Here is a 19,274-nt window from a genome sequence, read left to right on the forward strand (position 1 = left end):
CCGTGCTTTGCCCATGAGTGATGGAGCCGGCGCATGGCACACTGCTTGCCCCCACGGTGATGCCAAATCCCTCCATCCAGCCCAAAACACCGAAGGGGGGGGGGGGGGGGGGGGGGGCAATGGGGGAGGTCTACCCAGCGGGGAGGCCAGGTCGGGGACATGGCGGGGTGGCCGCATCCCCCCCAGCCAGGAGCATCCCTGCAGCATCCCAGGGCGGGGGGTGGGGGTGGGAGGGAGGGTGGCGGTGTCTCCATCCTTCCCCGGGGCTGCCTCCATCTACCCCCGGGGTGAGGGGCGGGGGGACCCTCTGCCGGCGCCGGGGGCTCGGGGAGGGGAGGGGGGGGGGAGCAGCCGCCGCCCGCCCGCCGCAGCGCTTTGAACGGACCTATCGCTCCCGGCCCCGCCGCCGCCCGCCCCCGCCGCCGTGATGCAGCCCGGCTCCTCCTCTCCCCGCTCCGCAAGGGCTGGAAGCTCCCCTTAGCCTGTTTGCCCTTATTTAATTTCGAGTGTGATTTTGCTATTTTTAGCAGCTGGATCCCCTCCAGTAAGGCTGGGAGCTCGCTCCTTTCCCCCCCCCCCCCCCCCCTTTCCCCCCCTTCTCCCCCCCCTCTTCCCTATTTTTTTTTTTTCCTCGCTCCCTGCAAATGATTTTGACCCAGCTTCCTTCCTCCTGGAGCAATTTTTTTTTTTTTTTTTTTCTCGCTCTCTCTTTATTATTTATATAAATAAGAGGGGGGCCTGGCTGAGCTGTGGATGCGTGTGTGAGTCGCAGCCTCCTCTCTCTCTGCCTTCTCCTTTCAGATCCGCATTTGCGAGCAGCAGCAGCCGCCGGGAGGGGGGGGGTTTAATTCGCTTCACAACACAGACACGCCAGGAAAAAAAAAAACAACAAACAAAAAAAACCCCCAAAAACCAAAAAACCAACCAAACCACCCAAAACCCCCCCCCCAAAAACCCACCCCGAGCACCCAGCTCCGAGATCAAGCTGACTGTGAGTGCCGGCCTTCCTCTTTCCTTTCTGCTCCGGGGGGGCGCGGGGGAGGGCCGGGGGGTGCTGGGGGTGGGGGGACACCCCGGGGTTCTGCTCCCCCCCCCCCCCATCCCCGCATGCTGTGCACGATCTCCCCCGGTTCGCTCGGGATTTGCAAAGACGCGTGTGTGCGTGCGGCGGGGCCGGCTCTGCAATGCCTCTCTTTTATTATTCTGGTTATTAATTATTGTTATTAATAGGGTGATGCACCTGCCTGGGCCGTGGGGAGGGCTGGGGGGGGAACCGGGGGTCCCCGGTACCGGCAGGTCCCGGCGCGGCGGGACTTTTCCTCCACTTGCCGGGTTTGGGGTGATGCAAACGCCCCGCACAGCCCGGGGGGGGGGTTTGGGGGGGGCCGCGCGGCCCCAGGGTGCAGCCCCCGGCACTAGGGGGGGTGCCCAGGCTCGCAGGGGGTGCCTGGGGGCCGGTGGAGGGTGCGTGGGGTCGGGAGCATGCTTGGGGATGGGGGGGACCGTGCAAGGTGCGTGGGAGCAGGACCCGTGCGTGGGGCGGGGGGGGGGTGGGGGGTGTGCAAGGTGCGTGGGGCCAGGCCAAGCCCGGTTCAAGGGGGAAGACGCACACGAATGGGTGCAAAGTTGTCGTTCTGGGGGTCAGCCACCCTCCCCCCGCCCGGGACAGTGCCCATGCTGCGAGATCGTGAGGCCCCCCACCCCGGCGGGGGGGGTGCGGGGGGGGGGGGGGTGTGATGCCACACAGGGCTGGCTCCACCCGGGGGTTTTATTATACCCCGCAGGACAGGGGCTTCACAAAGCGTGTGATGGTGCCCTTCCTGCCTCTTTTCTTTCTCCCCCACCTCCCTCCTTCCTTTCTTTTATCACTTCCTTTTATTATGCATGCCCAGGAAGGAAAGGGGGGTGGACTTTCCTTAATAGCAGGCCCGGGGGGGGGGGGGGGGGGGCGCTTCAAAGCAGCCCCATGGAGGGCTTGTCCTAATGAGGAGCCGCGCACATCCCTTCCCAGCCCAGTTCCCTGCCGAACAGGCTCTTCAACTTCTGCTCCACTATTTCTTCCCCTCCTCCCTCTCCCGTCCTCCCTCTGCCAGGAGGTGCGGCCGGGATCCTTCTCCAGCTGCAATCAGCCTAGATTTCCTGGGCGTGAAGAGATTTTATATATTTATTTTTATTTATTTATTTTTTTTTTAAGATCTAAGCCACCGCCTGTCTCCCTGCTTCTGGGCTGGTTTGTTTAATCTAAGAGTAGGTGGCAGGAGAGGGGGATTTATGGGGTTATTTGCAGGGAGCGGTGTAAGCCAGCGCGGGCGGGTGGGGGAAGGCAGTAGCAGGCCCAGGGGCAACCAAGGAGCATCGCTCCAACGGGCCAGGTTGCCTCTTTTGCAACCCAGCCCTCTCTTGTGCAAGAGGTGGCTGCTGAGGCCGGCCCAGCTCGTGCCACGGAGCGGAGGGAGCCGATGGGGCTGGGGGAGGAGGGTCCAGCAGCTCACCATCCACAGGGATGGAGAGGGGAGGAGTTTTTCATCCCCCCAACTCCATCGATCGAGAGGCAGATATAGCCCCCCCACCTCCAAACCTTGCAGAGATTTATCCCTCCCAGCCTCGGGGAGCCTGGCAGTCCTCTGCCCTCGTCTCCGACTGGATCCTCCCTGCGTGGAAAGGTTTCTCTCTCAGCTGCTTCCTTTCCTCCATGGCAACACAGCTGCTCCATCCTTCCTATATGGCTTTGATGCTTTGGAGCAGCTTCCCGCGCTGTGCCCAGCACCGTCCGGTGGGCTCCCAGGGCCAGGCAGGTGCCACCGAGCTGGGGACCATCACACTGAGCCGGGGTCACGCTCGGGAAGAGGGGTGCTGGCTGGGAAGGTGCTGGGGTGGGAAGAGAGGAGCATCCTCATCTCCCACCCAGGCATCCTCTTCCTCATCCCCCTCTGCTCGATCGGGGCATGGAGTCCTCTGTCCCCTGGGGTGGTTTCAGCTCTGGAGCCCCTGGGGGGAGCTCGGAGGTGGTGGGGGGACGGATGGGATGTGCACGTACTTTCCCCAGCACCGACAACTTTACGGGGACAGGCTGTGGCTCGGAGGGGCCATACCGATGGCATCCCCATGGCAGGGAGGGTCCCCTCAGCATCCCTGGCTGGAACTGCTGCGTGGGGCCTGTGTCCGTCCCCAGCGGGGTGGAGGAGAGCGCGGCAGGGTGGGGGCCATACTGGGACCATCTGTTCCCAGCCACGGGAGATGGTACAGCACAGCTCAGAGGCTGCGTTTCCTCCAACAAAGATCAACTTAAAAAGAGACAAACCCATCCCAGCCCCCGGTCAGTCGGCCGGCGTTTTACTTTCCTAAACCTAAACTATACTTTTAATTTTTTTTTTTAAGAGACTCCTTGAAGGGCTCTGGGATGCCGTGAGTAATATTTTCAGGGTGTTTACACGACAGCATGGTTTCTGTCTCCCAAAAAAAAAAAAAAAAAAAAGATAAAGAATCCGAGGGTGGTTTTTGTTGTTGTTGTTTTGCACTCGTGAGTCACTTCCAGAGGGGAGCGGGAGCTGACGTGTGTTTTTTAAAAAGCCTCGAAGGTCTGAACACGGCTCCTCGCACCACATGTCTCGCCCGTGCCCATTCCGGCCGCCCCGATGAGGCTCAGGGTCCCCGGGGGGGGCTCAGCACCCCAGCTGCCCCCCGCAGCCCCACTCTCCCTGGTGGCACGGTCCCGGCTGCTCTAACACCATCCAAATTGAAACCAGTTGCTCAAAACCAAGCGATATTAACCCAGTAGGCAGAGTGCCTCCGTCTTTGCCCGCAGGCCGGGCACACAACCTCGTACCTGCCGGAGAAGCGGGGCCGGGGGGGGCTGCTGTGCTCTGGAAACACGGGCCAGACCCGGGGGTCTGTGCAGGGACTGTCCCCAGGGGGAGAGGTGGCCCGGGGGGGGTCGCAGCACCCATCCCAGAGCCACACTGGGATTTTCTAGCCAAGTCTCCCAGGCAGCTCCAGGCCCCGCGCTTACGGGCGGCGAGACCGGGATGCTGCTCCCACAGCTCTGTTTGGGCTGGGAAATACCACAGCACTGCCCTGAGCCACGGCCACGGTCGCCCGTCCGAGGAACGGGAGAGCAGCCGCCCTGAGCTCGGGGTCACCAGTAAGCGCTGGGGCTGTGGGAGCAATCCTGCTCCCTTCCAGCCCGGAGCCCATCCTCCTGGCTCCTGGGCTGGGAGCTGGGTGTGAAACCAGCCCCATGGCTCTGGAAAAGCAGGTTTTCCCTACGCCCCTGGGGAATCATCTAGGTGGAGAGGGGAAGATGGAGCCTTTTTCCTCCCTGGGATTTCCCCAGGAGCAAGGAAAGCCATCCAGCCCCTTGGGACGTGCACTGGGGAAGGGACAACCCAGCATCCCTAGGACAAGTACCAGGTGGTGCCTGTCCCTAAACCCAGCCGGGGTGGCAGGAGCAGGGCCAGGGGTGCAGCATCCCACCCTGGGTGCAGCGGTGCCGGGTGTCGAGGTGGGGTGGATCCTGCATCACCCTTCCAGGGCGCTGGGACCCCCGTGGGGATGCCCGGAGGCCCCCCGTGCCACGCCACCACTCGTCCTGTTCCAACTTGCCAGCAGCGGCAGCGTGTCTGGGATTTCAAGGACTCCAGATTAAATCTGGAGCCGCTCCCTTCCTTTTGGGGAACGGGCTCTGAGGGAAGGGGTGGCCAAGCTGCTGCTCCCAAAATGCCTGCTGGGGATCTCGGGAGCTTTAGCACTGGGACACTGGCTAACTCAGCGGGGTGTCCGTGCCATGGGCTTGTGGCCAGGATCCTGCCTGGCAGCCGGTTCGTTTTGCTCCCCATCCTGTGATGGGAGGATGCAGGATACATCCCCGGGAGGGATGCAGCTGCAAACCCAGCCTGGGGGAAGGCAGGGAGCGGTGATGGGTGAGACGGGGAGGTCTGAGCACCCAGAGCCTCTCCCAGCCTATGTGGGAGCAGCAGCCACCACGTGGGGCTGGGGTCCCGCTGCTGGGATCTGGCCCTGCAGCCACCGACACGTTGCTCCATCTCTGGGCTCGTTGCATCGGGGCATCGTCACGGGACTCCAGGGGTGCGAGGGGACACGCGGCTGGGACCGGCACGGGCCAAAGGTCTGTTTGCAGGAGGGACGCGGGTGCAGCAGGAGCGGTTTTGCAGATCCCGGCTTTGCAGCAGCAGCAGCAGCGGGGGGTGTGGGGGGGGTGTCACGCCTGCCCGAGGTGCTCTGTGTTTGTGGGACAGAAAATCCCTGCACCCCACGGTGAGGTGCTGCCGAATGAGGGTTAAAAAATAGAAGCGAGGTTCTCTTTTAGGTGTAATTCTTAGCGATGCTTTTGGTTTCTCCCCCGTGGGCCCTGCCAGCCCCCGCAGCGCCCTGGGCATGGGTTGGTCCCCCCCCACTCCACGCAGGGAGGGGAACAGGATGTGGGCAAACCTCTGGGAAGGGCTGGAGTAGGGCAGAAGCTGCACTGCACACTTCAGCTGAATTTTAATTCTAAGAGGCATTCTTGGGGGGGGGGGGGGGGGGGGCTGGTCCTTGTCACCTCCTGTCTGTGCTGATACCCCACTGGTCACCCCCATCCCTGCAGGTGGGTCAGCAGCTCGGGGAGCTGAGCATCCTTACCTGGGGAAAACGGATGACAGGGGCATGGCCACGGCCAGGCTGACCCCATGGGGGGCTCCGGTGGCTCCCCTTGTCCCTTGCAGCCCCAGGAGTCACTTGCGTAGCCCCCAGCACCCACCTGCCCTGGGGTGAGGGCTTGTGGGGAGCGGCACTGGCTGACATGGTAACACTGACCAATCTTCCTCCCCTTCCCACTCCTCCTCACCACCACTGGAAGGACGATGAGTGAATCCAGCACGAAATCCAGCCAGCCCCTGGCCTCCAAGGGGGAGAAGGACGTGTCGGAGAAGAGGGGGCGGGGGCGGCCCAGGAAGAAGCCGCAGGTATGTGGGGTCCCCCGGGAGGAAGGGGGAGGGTGGGCACCCCACTGGGCAGCTCTGCCCACCCCCAGGCTATGGGGCAGCAAGAACCACCCCCAGTTGCACCCCAGCAGCATCCCCCGGGCAGGGATGTGGATGCCCAGGGTGCAGCCTCCATTACCTTCCTTCAGGCAGCACCTCCCGGGTACAACAAATCCCTTCGGGGGGCTTCAGAGCCCCCTCAAAGCCCTGCGACACCCCAGAGCTCCTCCTCACCCAGGGAAGGGCTCGGGGCCTCCCCTTGCTCCTCCCCAGGCTGCAGCTGAACCTGCCTTTGCAGATGAGCTAATTAAAGCCCCATTAGGAAAAGCTGCTCAGAGGGATAAGATGCTGCCGAAGCCTTTATGGTGCCAAGCACCCCCCCCCCCCCCCCCCCCCCGCCCTCGGCCTTATCACCCCACCCCGAGGCAGGTGGGGGTTTGTGCACATAATTTTCCTGCAGAAAAGGCGATTTGCTGCATCCCAGACACTTTTCCAGGCACTGGCACCGGCAGCGAGCCGGCTCCGGGGCTGAGGCACTGGCAGGGACCGTGCGGTTAAGCCGAGCGATTAACGCCAGGGCAGGATGGGTCACGTACACACCCGGCTGAAGGACGTGCAGAGCCTGTGCCTGGCACCCAGTTCAACCAGTGCTCCCAGTACCACATCCAAGAGCATCCCTGCCCCAGCAGGGTCTGCTGGGGAGAATGGGGCTGCCAGCCCGAAGCATCCCGGGCTGCGCTGCTGCACCGAGAGCCGCTCCAAGCACACATCCCTCCCTGGGGACCCCCAAACTGCAGCAACCCCCCCCCCCCTCTGCTCTCCCTCCAGCAGGAGCCCAGCGAGGCCCCGACCCCCAAGAGACCCCGCGGACGGCCGAAGGGCAGTAAAAACAAGGCCACCCCGAAAGGAAGGGTAGGTGGCTGGGGACGGGGGCTGCTCTGGCCGAGCAGCCGTGCGCCGGGACGCCAGGTCCATTTTGAGCTCAATTATAGACAATTCGGGGCAGATCTGCCCCTGGGAGGGGGTTGGTTCTCGGCGCTGGCCCCTGGGGAATGTGGGGAGGGAGGCAGGGACAGCGTGTGTCAACCTGTGGACACCCGCAATAAACCCGTTTGCAGAAGGGGCGACTCATATCCTGTGCCCCCCCCCCCCTGTGAGTCACGGGGCTGAGGCCGTTCTGGTGCTGGGAGCCAGGGGCTGGGAGGACTGGGGGGGCCTGGCTGTGGCCCCAGGGCCACCTGGGTGCAGCAGCCTGGGAGATGCCACTGGGGTGATGAATTTGGCAGTCGTGGGTGGGAAGACGGGGAATGTTGTCCGCCCCCCCCACCAGCATCCTGGGGACGAGGGGATTGCACCAGCCCGACCAAAATGTCTTTTTTTTCTTTCTTTTTTTGGCTCAGAAAGCTGCAGTCACACCAGGGAGAAAACCTCGAGGCCGACCCAAAAAATCGGTGAGTGGGCTTTTCCCTTCCTCCTCCATCCTGGCAAGGTGCACGGCGCTTCGGGGGCACTGGCTGTCCCCCCCAAGTGTGGGGGAGATGCTGCCGGGCTGGAGGAGAGCAGAGCAGTGAGCAAAAAAGGGACATGGCGTGGCATGGGACAGGCTCCAAACCCGGCCATGCCATGCCCCGGTGCCGGTGCTGGGGGGGCTGAGCCATCCTGGTTCCCCCATCTCCCCATGGCCCCGGGAACGGTACGCAGGAGGCGGCTGGTCCTGCCTCTGTGACATGCTGGCACATGCCTGCCCGGGCGCCCGCTGCGTCACCAGCGTGGCATTCCTGCAGCCTGCGTGCGCAGCCACCCCCCCCGTGCACTACAGCCACCCCCCTGTGCACTACAGCCACCCTGTGCACTGCAGCCACCCCCCTGTGCACTACAGCCCCCCTCCCCGTGCACTACAGCCACCCCCCCTGTGCACTGCAGCCACCACCCTGTGCACTACAGCCCCCCTCCCCGTGCACTACAGCCACCCCCCCTGTGCACTGCAGCCACCCCCCTGTGCACTACAGCCACCCTCCCCGTGCACTACAGCCACCCCCCTGTGCACTACAGCCACCCTCCCCGTGCACTACAGCCACCCCCCCTGTGCACTACAGCCACCCCCCCCTTGTGCACTACAGCCACCCCCCTGTGCACTGCAGCCACCCCCCTGTGCACTACAGCCACCCCCCCCGTGCACTACAGCCACCCCCCCCGTGCACTACAGCCACCCCCCCCTTGTGCACTACAGCCCCCCTCCCCGTGCACTACAGCCACCCCCCCGTGCACTACAGCCACCCTCCCCGTGCACTACAGCCACCCCCCCTGTGCACTACAGCCACCCCCCCCTTGTGCACTACAGCCACCCCCCTGTGCACTACAGCCACCCTGTGCACTACAGCCCCCCTCCCCGTGCACTACAGCCACCCCCCCTGTGCACTGCAGCCACCCCCCTGTGCACTACAGCCACCCCCCCCTTGTGCACTACAGCCACCCCCCTGTGCACTACAGCCACCCTGTGCACTACAGCCCCCCTCCCCGTGCACTACAGCCACCCCCCCTGTGCACTACAGCCACCCCCCCCTTGTGCACTACAGCCCCCCTCCCCGTGCACTACAGCCACCCCCCCTGTGCACTACAGCCACCCCCCCCTTGTGCACTACAGCCACCCCCCCCCTGCACTACAGTCACCCTCTTGTGTGCTTTCCCTCCTCCATTTCATTTCTCCCCCCTTTCCCCCCCCCATCAGTTTGCAGCCCAGGAGCATCACCCGGGAGGGAGCAAGTTTCATCTCCCTTCCCGGCATGCACATCCCGCTGTCCCCAGTCCCCAGACACGTCCCCGTGCCCAAGAGGTGCCACCAGGCACTAGGACACAGGAGCCAGCCAAGAGCATCCCTCACGGTGCAGCTTCTCTGCCCCATGTGGGGTTTTGCCCCTTTTCCCACTTTAATTCCTTAGGGAGCGTGAGGGGCTGAGACCAGCCGGGGCTGCAAACCAGGGGGTGACATCCCGGGGGGTCTCCTGCACCAGTGTCACAGCTCCAAGGGCTGTTTTGGGGACTCGAGGGTGGGGAGGCCAGTTCGGCAGGGTGGGACCGAGCCCATCCCACGGTGACGGGGCCACGCCAGGGACACCGTGTCCCGCTTTGGCAGCCACCGGCCACGGTGGCTTTTTTATGAATGAAGCGGGAGGAAGCGGGGGCCGGGGCTGACTCACGCTCACACTCAGCCCTGAGTCACCGCCGCGTGCGGGGCCACCACGCTCACGGCCACCCACCCAACCTGCGGTGCCGGACACGGACACCCGGTCGGACACGGACACCCGGTCCTGCCACCGCCGGCAACCCCCTGGTGGCAACTGGGGAGACGGCAGTGGCGATGGGGGACCGAGGTCTCACACTTGCTGGGAGCCCACCCGGGGGAGTTTCTTCCCTGGGATTTAACCCATAATGGTTAAATTCGGAGTCCCTAAATCCAGGAGGGTGCTGGTGCCTCAGTGTCCCCTCTTGGCACAAGGGGCATGATGTGCCCGCTCAGCCCTTCACCCAGGGATGGGGTGGGGGGGGGTGGTGTCCGCAGCCCCCGGCACCCCCCCTGACCGCGCTCCCTTGCCTCGCAGCAGCAGGACGAGGAGGAGGTGAACATTTCCCAGGAGTCATCCGAGGAGGAGCAGTGAAACCTCCCGAACCGGCGCTACCTCATCACCCGACGGCCCCCGCGTCCTCGGCGGCCGGGGGGGGAGAGGGACGGGGAGAAACCCACCACGCGCCGCCCTGGCTTTTTCCTCCTCCCTCATCTGCTCCTTCCTCACCCTCAGACACCCGCAGCACTGGAAAATGGCCCAACCCGGGCGGCCCCCGCAGCCCCCCCCACCCTTGGGGAGGGGGGCACCCACCCCGGCTCCCCTTCAGTCCCCAGCTCTGGGTTTCGGGGAAGCCCCACTGGAAAAAGGGGGTACCTGGCAGAGAGCCGGGGCTGGGACCCCCCCACCTTTGCTACCCCCCCCCCCCCCCCAATGCAGTGATCTCACCCATCCAAAGTGCCCCCCCCCCCCCCAGCACCAGGCTTTGCCTCTGCAGGGAAGGGACCTACCTGGGGGGGGGGGGGAGGAGGGGAAACAGCAAAGGTGAGACCCCTAAATGCATTAGACCTTCGCTCTGGCCTGCTGCTACCCCGGGCAAACCCCCCCCCGGCTTCTCCCCCCCCAGCCAAGTCCTGGGGACTGCACTGTGTGTGGGAGACCAGCTCCCGCGGCGATGCCGGGGCTCGGTGCCCATCCCCGGGGGTCCCCATCCCTGGGGGTGCCCGTCCCCGGGGGTGTCCGAGCGGGGCCAGCTTGGGGCAGCCCTTTCCTCATAGGTTCTGGTATATATATATATATTTTTTTTTTTAGTACATTTTTTTTTTCCTTTCATTCACAACTACCTCTGGATATTTAAGTTCCACTCTCTGAACTCACAGACGTGCTGCTGCTGTGCCGGCTGCCGGGGCATCGTTGGCTCGGTGTTTCCTTTTTGGGGGTGTCGTTGGGGGCTGTGGGGTATTTTTTTCCTCCCCTTTTTTTGGCTTTTTTTTTTTTTTTTTTTTAAAAAAAAAAAAAGAAAAAATTGTTATTTTAAGGTCTAGGTTTTGCTCTGCTGCTCCAAGGGATAGAGGCTGGCAGGGCGGTGGGGTGGGGGGACCGCGGGATGCTCCCCCCCCCCAACACCGCTCCCCGCTCGATGGCTGCAGTGGCACCGGAGGTCGGTGCCGGGCGGCCCCGGCGGGAGACAACTGGGGTTTGGTTTGGGTTGTTGGTTCTTGGGTTTTTTTTTTTCCGGTCCACTGTTAACGACCTTTTGGTTTCCTATTTGCAGTTACTTGAATAAAACATTTTATGGATGTTTGACGCCTCTGGCTGGGGTCCAGCCCCCGGCAGTGGGGTGGGAGCAGGTTTTTCCTGGTGCAGGGAGAGCCCACGGGCACGGAGCAGGTACCTTCTCCGCAGGGACATCCGCGCTGGTGCCAGCCATCCAGCCATCCTCCGCGGGGACGGACCGGAGCTGCTGATGGAAACAGAAAGAGGCAAAACCCCGCCACCCCCCCCACCAAAATCCCATCCTTGGCACCTTTTTATTACCAAACCGAGTGCAGGTGCTGCCCAGGCAGGGATGCGTGATGATGCACACACACCCCCCCCCCGCCCCGACATCGGGTTGCCCCATGGTCCGGCAGCACCTGTGCTGCTGGAAACCCCCCCTGCCCCACGCGGGAGGTTCTTGACCCGAATGCAGAGAAATAGGTTTATTTGCTCCAGCACACGCCGCGCTGCTCCTCTGCGTCCTGCCCTCCGCGCCCGGCAAAGCCCCGGAGCCCGGCTGCTCCCTGCCAGGGTGCCAGCCCCGGCCGTCCCGCTCAGTGCATTTTAAGGGGCTGGCGAAAGCAAAAAAAAAAAAAAATGGCAAAAACAGGTGCCGAGGTGGGAGATAACCCGTTATCGTCAGTGCTTTCGGGGTGGGATCACTGCCAGGCAGCGGCCACCAGCATCGCCGTGCTGCTGTGGGCCCATCCTGCCCTTCCCGGTGGGCGGCGAAGGCGGCAGCGCCGGTGCTGACCCCGTCCTCCCTTGCCTCCTGCGGGCAGGATTCCGTCCAGGCTCCGCGGGAAGCATCAGGCCTTCCAGTCCCCGCCGGGGGAGCGGTGGGATGAGGGTCCCCCCCAGCCGGGCACCACCTGCAAGAGAGAGCGTGCCCTCAGCACGGCGGGTGGCCCCGGCCCAGACTCCCCCCCCCCCCCCCCCCCGCCCCAGTGCCAAGTTGGGGGGCAAAGCAACCCTGAACGGTGTCAGGGCGGGTGGAGAAGCCCCAGGGCTCCCAGGCACAACCCAACGCTCCCAAAAACCTTTGGATTATACCCAAACACTCTCCCAGCTCCCCGAGGCGGGTGCTCCCTCGGGACAGGGTTGGCACCGGGGATTCCCACCCAGGCTGTGCACCCCCTGTGGGCTCCCCAGCTCGGCGCTGCTTAATGCTAATTTTTCCACGCGAAAAATAGGTAAATAGCTATTCCCGGCGGCACCGTGCCTGTGAGCGACCCACCCAGCCCCCTCGACCTCTACCCGTCCCCGAAAAACCAAGCCCCCCCGGCCCCGAGGGGCACCGTCTCACCCACCCGGGTGTCCTCCGCCTCCACCAGCAGCTCCTGCTCCGACTCCTGCAGCTCCTCGGCCGGGTCGTAGCTGTACATGGGCAGCAGCCGGTGCCGCAGCCGGTCAAACCTGGGCAGGGGGACGGCGGCTGAGCGGTCACCGGTCCCGCACCCCTCCCCCCCCCCCCCCCCCCCCCCTCCTCCAAACCCCCTCCCCACACACACCCCCCCCCCCCCACGCTCACCTCCGCTTCTTCTGGACGTACATCACCTGGGAGGAGAGCAGGGGAAGGTGTGAGCGAAGGGGTCAGGATGGTGGGTTTGGGGACACAGACACACACACACACCCCCTCTAATCCTCCCCACCCGCCCACCCACTCACCGCAGCCAGGAGGGCGCCGAGGAGGGTGAGGAGGAGGAAGGGTCCCAGGACGTAGCCCACCAGCGAGTCGCCCGCCGTGCCCGGGGCCGTGGGGGCCGTGGCGTTGCTCATAGCCCAACGCCGGCTCCTCTCCTCCGCATGGGGACAGGGGGTTCCGGCCCCGCCGGACGGGGGACGTCTGTGAACCCACAACCGTCCCGGGAATCACCCACGATCCCGGGAATAACCCAATTACCCAGCAATAACCCACGATCCTGGGAATAACCCACAATCCCGGGAATAACCCACCGCCCCAGTAACAACCCACTGCCCCAGTAACCCAGTAATAGCCCACGTGCCCCAGTAATAGCCCACCATCCCAGTAATAGCCCACCGCCTCAGTAATAGCCCACGTGCCCCAGGAACAAGCCACCGTCCCAGTAATAACCCACCATCCCAGTAACAGCCCACGTGCCCCAGTAATAACCCACCGCCCCAGTAACAGCCCACCACACCGGTAAAAACCCAACTTCCCGGGAATATAACCCCCATCCCCGGGAATAACACCCCCCCCGGGAATAACCCGCCTCCCCGGTAACGACCCCCGGGGCCGGGAAGGACCGGCGCGGGGGGGGGGGGGGGTGTCACCCCGCCCCCCCCCCCCCCCCACATCCCCTCCCTCCGGAAAATTGGGTTCGGGGGGGGGGGGGGGCTCCACCTCCAGGAGGAGATGCCCGGAGGGGTTGGGGGGGGGGGACGGGATACCGGCAGCGCCCCCGCACCAGGCTGTGCCCCCCCTCCCTCCGCATCCCCGCCCCCCGTGCTCCATTTCTCCCCCCCCCCCCCCCCCAGCACCCCCATAGCCCCCCTCCATTTGCATCGCCCCCCCCCGCCCCACCCGCGCATCCCCGCGCGCGGCCCGGCCCCGCCCCGCCCCACCTGCGCGCGCCGCGCACCGCCCGCACCCGGAACCCGCGCGGCGGCGCGTGACGGGCGGGGCGGGGCTTTGGGGGCGGGGAAAGGGGCGGGGCCTGAGGGGGCGGAGCGGTGGCGGCGCGCGGCCCGCAGGGGGCAGCAGAGACCGGGCGGGGGGGGGGCGGGAAGTGGGGGGGGGGGGGGGAAATGGGGCCGGAGGTGGGGGGGAGAGAAAAAAGGGGAAAGATAAATGGAAAAGTGAAAAATAGGGGAAGGGGGTAAAAGGAGGAAAAAAGAGAAAAAGGAGGGAAAGGAGCCGGGGGGGGACAGGGAGGGGAGGAGGGGAAGGGGGTGGACGGACAGACAGCAATTGGATGGATGGAGGGATGGGGGGATGAGGGGGGGGACAGGGGGTGGACAACCGGGGGCACCGGTGGGGGAAAGGACGGGGCGAGGTGTGGGGGATAGGCAATGGATGGACAGACAGACGGAAAGATGGATGGATGGATGGATGGATGGACAGAAGGATGGATGGATGGATGGATGGATGGATGGACAGATGGACAGACAGAAGGATGGATGGACAGATGGACAGATGGATGGATGGACGGACGGACAGATGGACAGAAGGATGGATGGAGGGATGGATGGATGGATGGATGGATGGATGGATGGATGGATGAACACAGGGATGGATGGACACAGAGATGGATAGACACATGGATGGGCGCACACCAGGGTGGGTAGGTGTGTCCCCGCACCATTAGTTGGGTGGACAGGTGGACGGATGGACAGAGGGACAGACGGATGGACAGATAGATGGACGTGTGGACGGAGGGACAGACCAACCGAGGATGAGACACCAGACCCTTGCAGGTGCAGGCACACAGGCTGGCCAAGCAGGGTCACCCACAGCAGGGGCTGCCACGGGTCCCCTCCCTGGCTCACGTTGCGGCTGTTCCCCCCAGGGCTGGACCCACGGGGACCCCGGGAGCCCAGGCAGGGGCTGTCATGGCCGTGCCACCCACAGTGCTGCCCAGGGCGGTGGCAGTGCCCCAGCCCTGATCCTGGCCGCAGGGCTAATCCGCTTTGCCCACGCAGGGACCAGATGGCCCCGCTAAGTGGGTCAGGCGGGAGCAGGGGACACCAGGGAGCAAGGAGCCCCATTTTGCTTACTGATAGCTAAAAAAAATCATAATTCAGCGAAACAATGTGGAAGAGAAGAGCCAGGAGATGGTGGCACTGGGGGGACATGGCCCCCAGTGTCTGGGCTGGTGGTGGGATGGGGCTTGCTGCCACCACGGAGCATCCTGTGCCAGTGATGTGGCAGCGGCAGGCAGCTCCTGTTCTGCAGCCTCCAGCATGAACTTGCCCAGTGAGAGGCCATCCAGCTGCACAGCCGGGTCCTTCTCCTGCCCTCAGCCCCTGCCAGCTCACGCCAGGTTATTTTGACCTCCTGGTCCCTGCACCAGCCCAGGGACAGGGCTTGGGGACACTGCTGATGCACCGTGACCATGGGGACACAGCAGTGGGAATGCCTTCAGCCAGGCACGGTGCAGATTTGCGGATGCCTGAGCCCCTCGCAGAGGGTGGGAAGGGGTCGGGGGGCTCATCCCCATGCTAGAAGGATCCCCCAGCCCTGTCCTCAGAGGGCTGTCCTGAGACCAGCTGTCCTGAGAGCATCTGAAGCTGCTGTCCCCACTGGCCCATTGTCCCCACTGGCCCTGGCAGCTCTGCTGTCCACAGCATCCCCACTGTCCCCAGTGGTCACACAGGTCCCACTGTCCATGTTGACCCTCCTTGCCCCACAGACCCTTCCCAAACCAGCCACAGCCTCAGCCCCTCACGTTCCCCAAACCCATCCCCACATGGAGCTGGGGAAGCATCCTCTCCATCCCGGTGCCCATCTCACCACAGGAGCTGGGGCTTTTGGAGCCCTGGCGGAGGCAGGTCTTGGGGGTCAGGGCTGGCCAGATGGGTCTGGGGGAGCCTCGCGCCCTGAGCAGGGCATCACCCCTGTGGGAGTTCTCGCAGCTCATCCCCATCCCTTCCTTCTTGCCCAAAAGGGGCCAGGATCTGGTCAGCACCGCTGCAATAGGGGAAAGGCACAGTGGAGCTGGATGCCCCCTCAGAACCCCTCCTGCTGGGGCAGGAGTCGGCCAAGGGGGCAGGAAAACCTCCACACCGTGTGGCTTCTTTTTACGCTGCTGCTGCCCATCCTCTCCCAGCCTGGCGCTGCCGTGCTGCGGCTAAAAATAAATCCAGCAATTTCTAGGAAAATTCCTTGGAGAGAGCGAGGGAGTGAGCGGGAGCGAGCGTGGGCCGGGGGGAGCGCACGGCCAGCCAAACCCAAGAGGGGTCCTGGGGGGAGCAGCAGACCTTGGGAACAGAGCAGGGGGGTCACCGAGCCCCCCTGCATGGCTGGAGGCAGCCCTCAGCACTTGCAGCATCCCCAAATCCCAGGGGATTCATCATCCCATTCATCCCAGATGAATGTTTTTCCCCATCAACTGCTGCCCAGAGCATCTGGATGGGGAAAAGCCGGGGGGGCAGAGGCCGGGGCTCCTCATCCCTGGGGGAACCTCTTACTGCCGGGGAGGGGGAAGGTTGGGGGCATCACCACCAGTCCCAGGATATGTGGGGTGACCTGGGGGTCAGCCAGGGGGTAAATTTTTGGCAGGCGATGAGAGCTAAAATAGCGACACAGGGTATTTCTGCTCCAAAACCGGCTGTGAGAGACGTCAGCCCCCTCCCCTCCGCTGCCGGGCCCCCAGCAGATAATTGGGGACAGCTTTGCTGAGCCGCTAAGCTCCCGTTTAAGCAGCTAAGGGTGAGTGGCTGGATTTCCAGCCAGCGCATCCCTCCGGCTGCTCACCCAGCCGGGAATACCAGGAAGGGGGGGGAAGCACTGCCGCCCACCCCCACGGGGGAAGAAGCCCGCTCCGTTTTTTCCTCGCAGCACCCAAAGACGTTAACTCCGCCATCAGCAGAGATTAATTCCACCCTCGGCTCGGCGCCGCAGATGGGATGGTGAGGATGCTGGGCACAGGAGAAGCCCGGTTGCATTCAGATCCCAAAGGGAATTTGCAAAGGGTGGGGTGAGAGATGGATCTCCCAACCAGGAGATAAATGTGAGAACTCCCATGGCTGGATGGACAGCCCCGCTGCTGCCACTGGGCTGCACGTTAGTGAATCCTGCCCAGAATTTAATTTCACATCCCAAAAGGAGGAGAAACCCCCCACTCTGGGCTGAGCCAGGGCCAGACCAGAGCCCTGGGACTTGGGAAAAGCCACGTCGGCTCTTCCCCAGCTCCAAGGCAAATCTGCTGCATCAGAGCAGCACCAGAGTTGGGGTGAGTTGGGGAGAAACGGGGGTGTTTGGGGTAAGGGATGGCTCTGAGGGGCCGTGTCGGGCACCCACGGGGACAGGAGGTGCCCCTGGCACACACAGTTCCCCCCGCAGCCGGGCACAGCCCAGGGCAGAGGGACGGAGTGGCTCTCACACGGGGAAGCTGAGAAAGGCGCTGAGCAACCCTGTCCCACCAGTGGTGAGGACACGGGGACCTGCCAAAGGCACCCTGCCCTGACGAGCCCTGTCTGATCCCCAGGTGGCATCCATCCCGCATCCCCTCCGACGGCCTCTGAGCATCTCCCGCTGCTCACCTTTCCCAGGCAGGCAGGGATGGCATCAAACCTCCAAGGGGTTTGGGATTCCTGAAACCTCTCACCACCTCCAGCCCTCGCTGCCCCCCTCGCCAGGGCAGCAGCCACCCCCAGCACGCTCTGCTGTCACACGCCGTGTGCCGGTGGCACCCAGCCTCTCCCACACCAGGGGGTATTTCCACCTGAAGGGGTCTCGGTGACGAATTTGTGGAATAATTATGAGCAGCTTGAGAGCCACGACCGCTTCTGCCCCACGAGGCTCTTGGTCAGGACCAGAAACATCTGAACGAGGCTACGCTGTGCCTTAAAATTCACCCCGGTCTTATTGCCAGGTGCCCTCCCGGCTCAGACGAGCCTGTCTCAGCATCAGGCTGTTGGTGACATCCCTCCGAATTTTCTTTTCCAGGCGGTGAACGCACACCCTTCAGGGAGGACTTTATCCTCTGGTGACACTTTATTGCCCAGTCCCCAAGTTCAGGTAACAGCGCCGGGAAGAAGAGAGACCACGCAGGAAGCACGTGTGTGAAATACTGGCGTGTTTATTGGTTGGCACTAGATTACAGCCTACACTCTTGTCAAACTGGCATCCACAAATTTTTTAATTTTTTTTTTTTTTTAAATCTTTTAAAGACAGTGACGACCTCCCCATCGCACACACCTCCAGCAGAGGAACCACCTCGAGAAAGGAACCAGGCTGCCCGCTGCCCTCCATCAGCACAGCTGCACGCCGCTTCCACATCTGGCTCAAAAACACCCCCAGACCCGTTGCAGAAGAGAGACGGGGGGGGGGGGGTTGTAATGTCACCAGAGCTGAGCGTGGCGCGGACAGCGAGCCCCCCCGCCGGTCTGTCTGGGGAACACTATGGATGAGAAGACCCAAATGACGTAGGGATGTGCTCTACCTGCCAGCCAAGACTATGCAGGAGCAGGAGAGCACTCGCATTATTCACAGGTCGAGCAAAGATCTGACCTTCAACAGAAACAAAACGTGTTTTCTACTAATGCGTTTGACCAAACGTGTAAGAACGAGTCCAAGTCGGTAAGAAAGAGAAAAAAGCATCAGCTGAAATGCTAGATTTCCAAAGTGCCCTTGCAGTTGTGAAGTGTTTTTGCGAACCGTTTCGACTTAACGTATCATTAAAAAAAAATCCTCCACGTGTTAACTGTACCAGAAGATTAGAAACACAAAGCGCTGGAGTGAGGAACAGGACTCTGCAGCCAGAAAAAGAAACCAAAACAGATTACGGGAATTACAAGTCCAAACCCACCTAGAATTCACGGAGAGTTGAGTATTTAACTTACGATTCACTGAATAATCACGGAAAGCCTCGGGCTTCTTTCAATCCTAATAAATTAGCAAGTTTGTTCTCTACACCAGCTTTTCCTTCTCCAAACTCTGACATTTCCATGGGAAAGCTGGGCAGCAGCACCAGAGCCACCACTGAGACATCCCAACCGACACCAGCCAGTCACGGAGGACCAGGAAACTCCAGGAGATCACTCCCCACGCTCCGCTGCTGCCATCATCCTCCCCAGGCCTGGACACTTGAATGACTCCAAAAAGTATCCACAAGGTTTGAAAAACCCCATTTTCCATAGGGATTGCTCCAAGCAGGTATCTGGGTCAGTATCAAAGTCTTCTCCTCGGTCACGAGGGTGAGTTTGAACATACCAGCTCAGACATGACCAGAAGAGGTGGCCAAAGCCCCGCAGCTCTGATCCTGGAGGTATCTCAGTGCGATAAGGAATGGAAAAGCCTAAGGCAGAGCCGCTCGTACCCACGGACATTCAGGTAGTGCCATCAGCAGGACAATGTGCCCCAGGTCGGTGTCCCATCACCGGGCACACGCTGTGCCGGGCGCTGGGATCCTGCTCTCCGGCTCGGGGGGTGCTGCCGGGGGGGGTGTCTCAGGTACAAAGAGTTCATCAAAGGACTGAACCAAAAATGCAAAGTGATCATTCCAGATCTTCTGATTTGATAAATAGAAAAGAGGACATAGAGGAAGTTCAGCAAACACTCTTGGACCTCCCAGGATTAACATGAGGCAATTCTAGAGCCAATTTCTCGAGTATAACTTCAAAATTCTCACTTTCCCACCAAAAAAAAAAAACAAAAAACAACCAAGAAAAAAAGAAAAAAAAAAAACAACCAACCCTATCAACTAGCACCAAAAAGATTTTGTAAATCTCCTAAATACATCTTCAAGCCAGTTAAGTGTTCTTTTTTCACCCATCTACACCTCCCTCAGTT

General features: G+C 62.4%; 2 protein-coding genes across 2 annotated transcripts; one reads left to right on the plus strand and one right to left on the minus strand.

Moving 5' to 3' along the window:
• The first annotated feature begins 5,858 nt into the window (after positions 1-5,858).
• Positions 5,859-9,634, plus strand: HMGA1 (high mobility group AT-hook 1). The gene is made up of 4 exons (XM_074163479.1): positions 5,859-5,960; positions 6,810-6,890; positions 7,379-7,429; positions 9,578-9,634. Exons 1-4 carry the CDS (start codon positions 5,859-5,861, stop codon positions 9,632-9,634), a joined length of 291 nt encoding a protein of 96 aa, XP_074019580.1.
• Positions 9,635-11,227: 1,593 nt separating this feature from the next.
• Positions 11,228-13,434, minus strand: SMIM29 (small integral membrane protein 29). The gene is made up of 5 exons (XM_074163465.1): positions 13,385-13,434; positions 12,467-12,644; positions 12,330-12,355; positions 12,109-12,214; positions 11,228-11,670 (listed from the first exon to the last, which is right to left on the minus strand). The coding sequence occupies exons 2-5, from the start codon at positions 12,575-12,577 to the stop codon at positions 11,608-11,610; spliced, it is 306 nt and encodes a 101-aa protein (XP_074019566.1). The 5' UTR covers positions 12,578-12,644; positions 13,385-13,434; the 3' UTR covers positions 11,228-11,607.
• Between the last annotated feature and the right edge of the window lie 5,840 nt (positions 13,435-19,274).

This window comes from Numenius arquata, chromosome 24, assembly GCF_964106895.1.
Source record: "Numenius arquata chromosome 24, bNumArq3.hap1.1, whole genome shotgun sequence".
NCBI lineage: Eukaryota > Metazoa > Chordata > Aves > Charadriiformes > Scolopacidae > Numenius > Numenius arquata.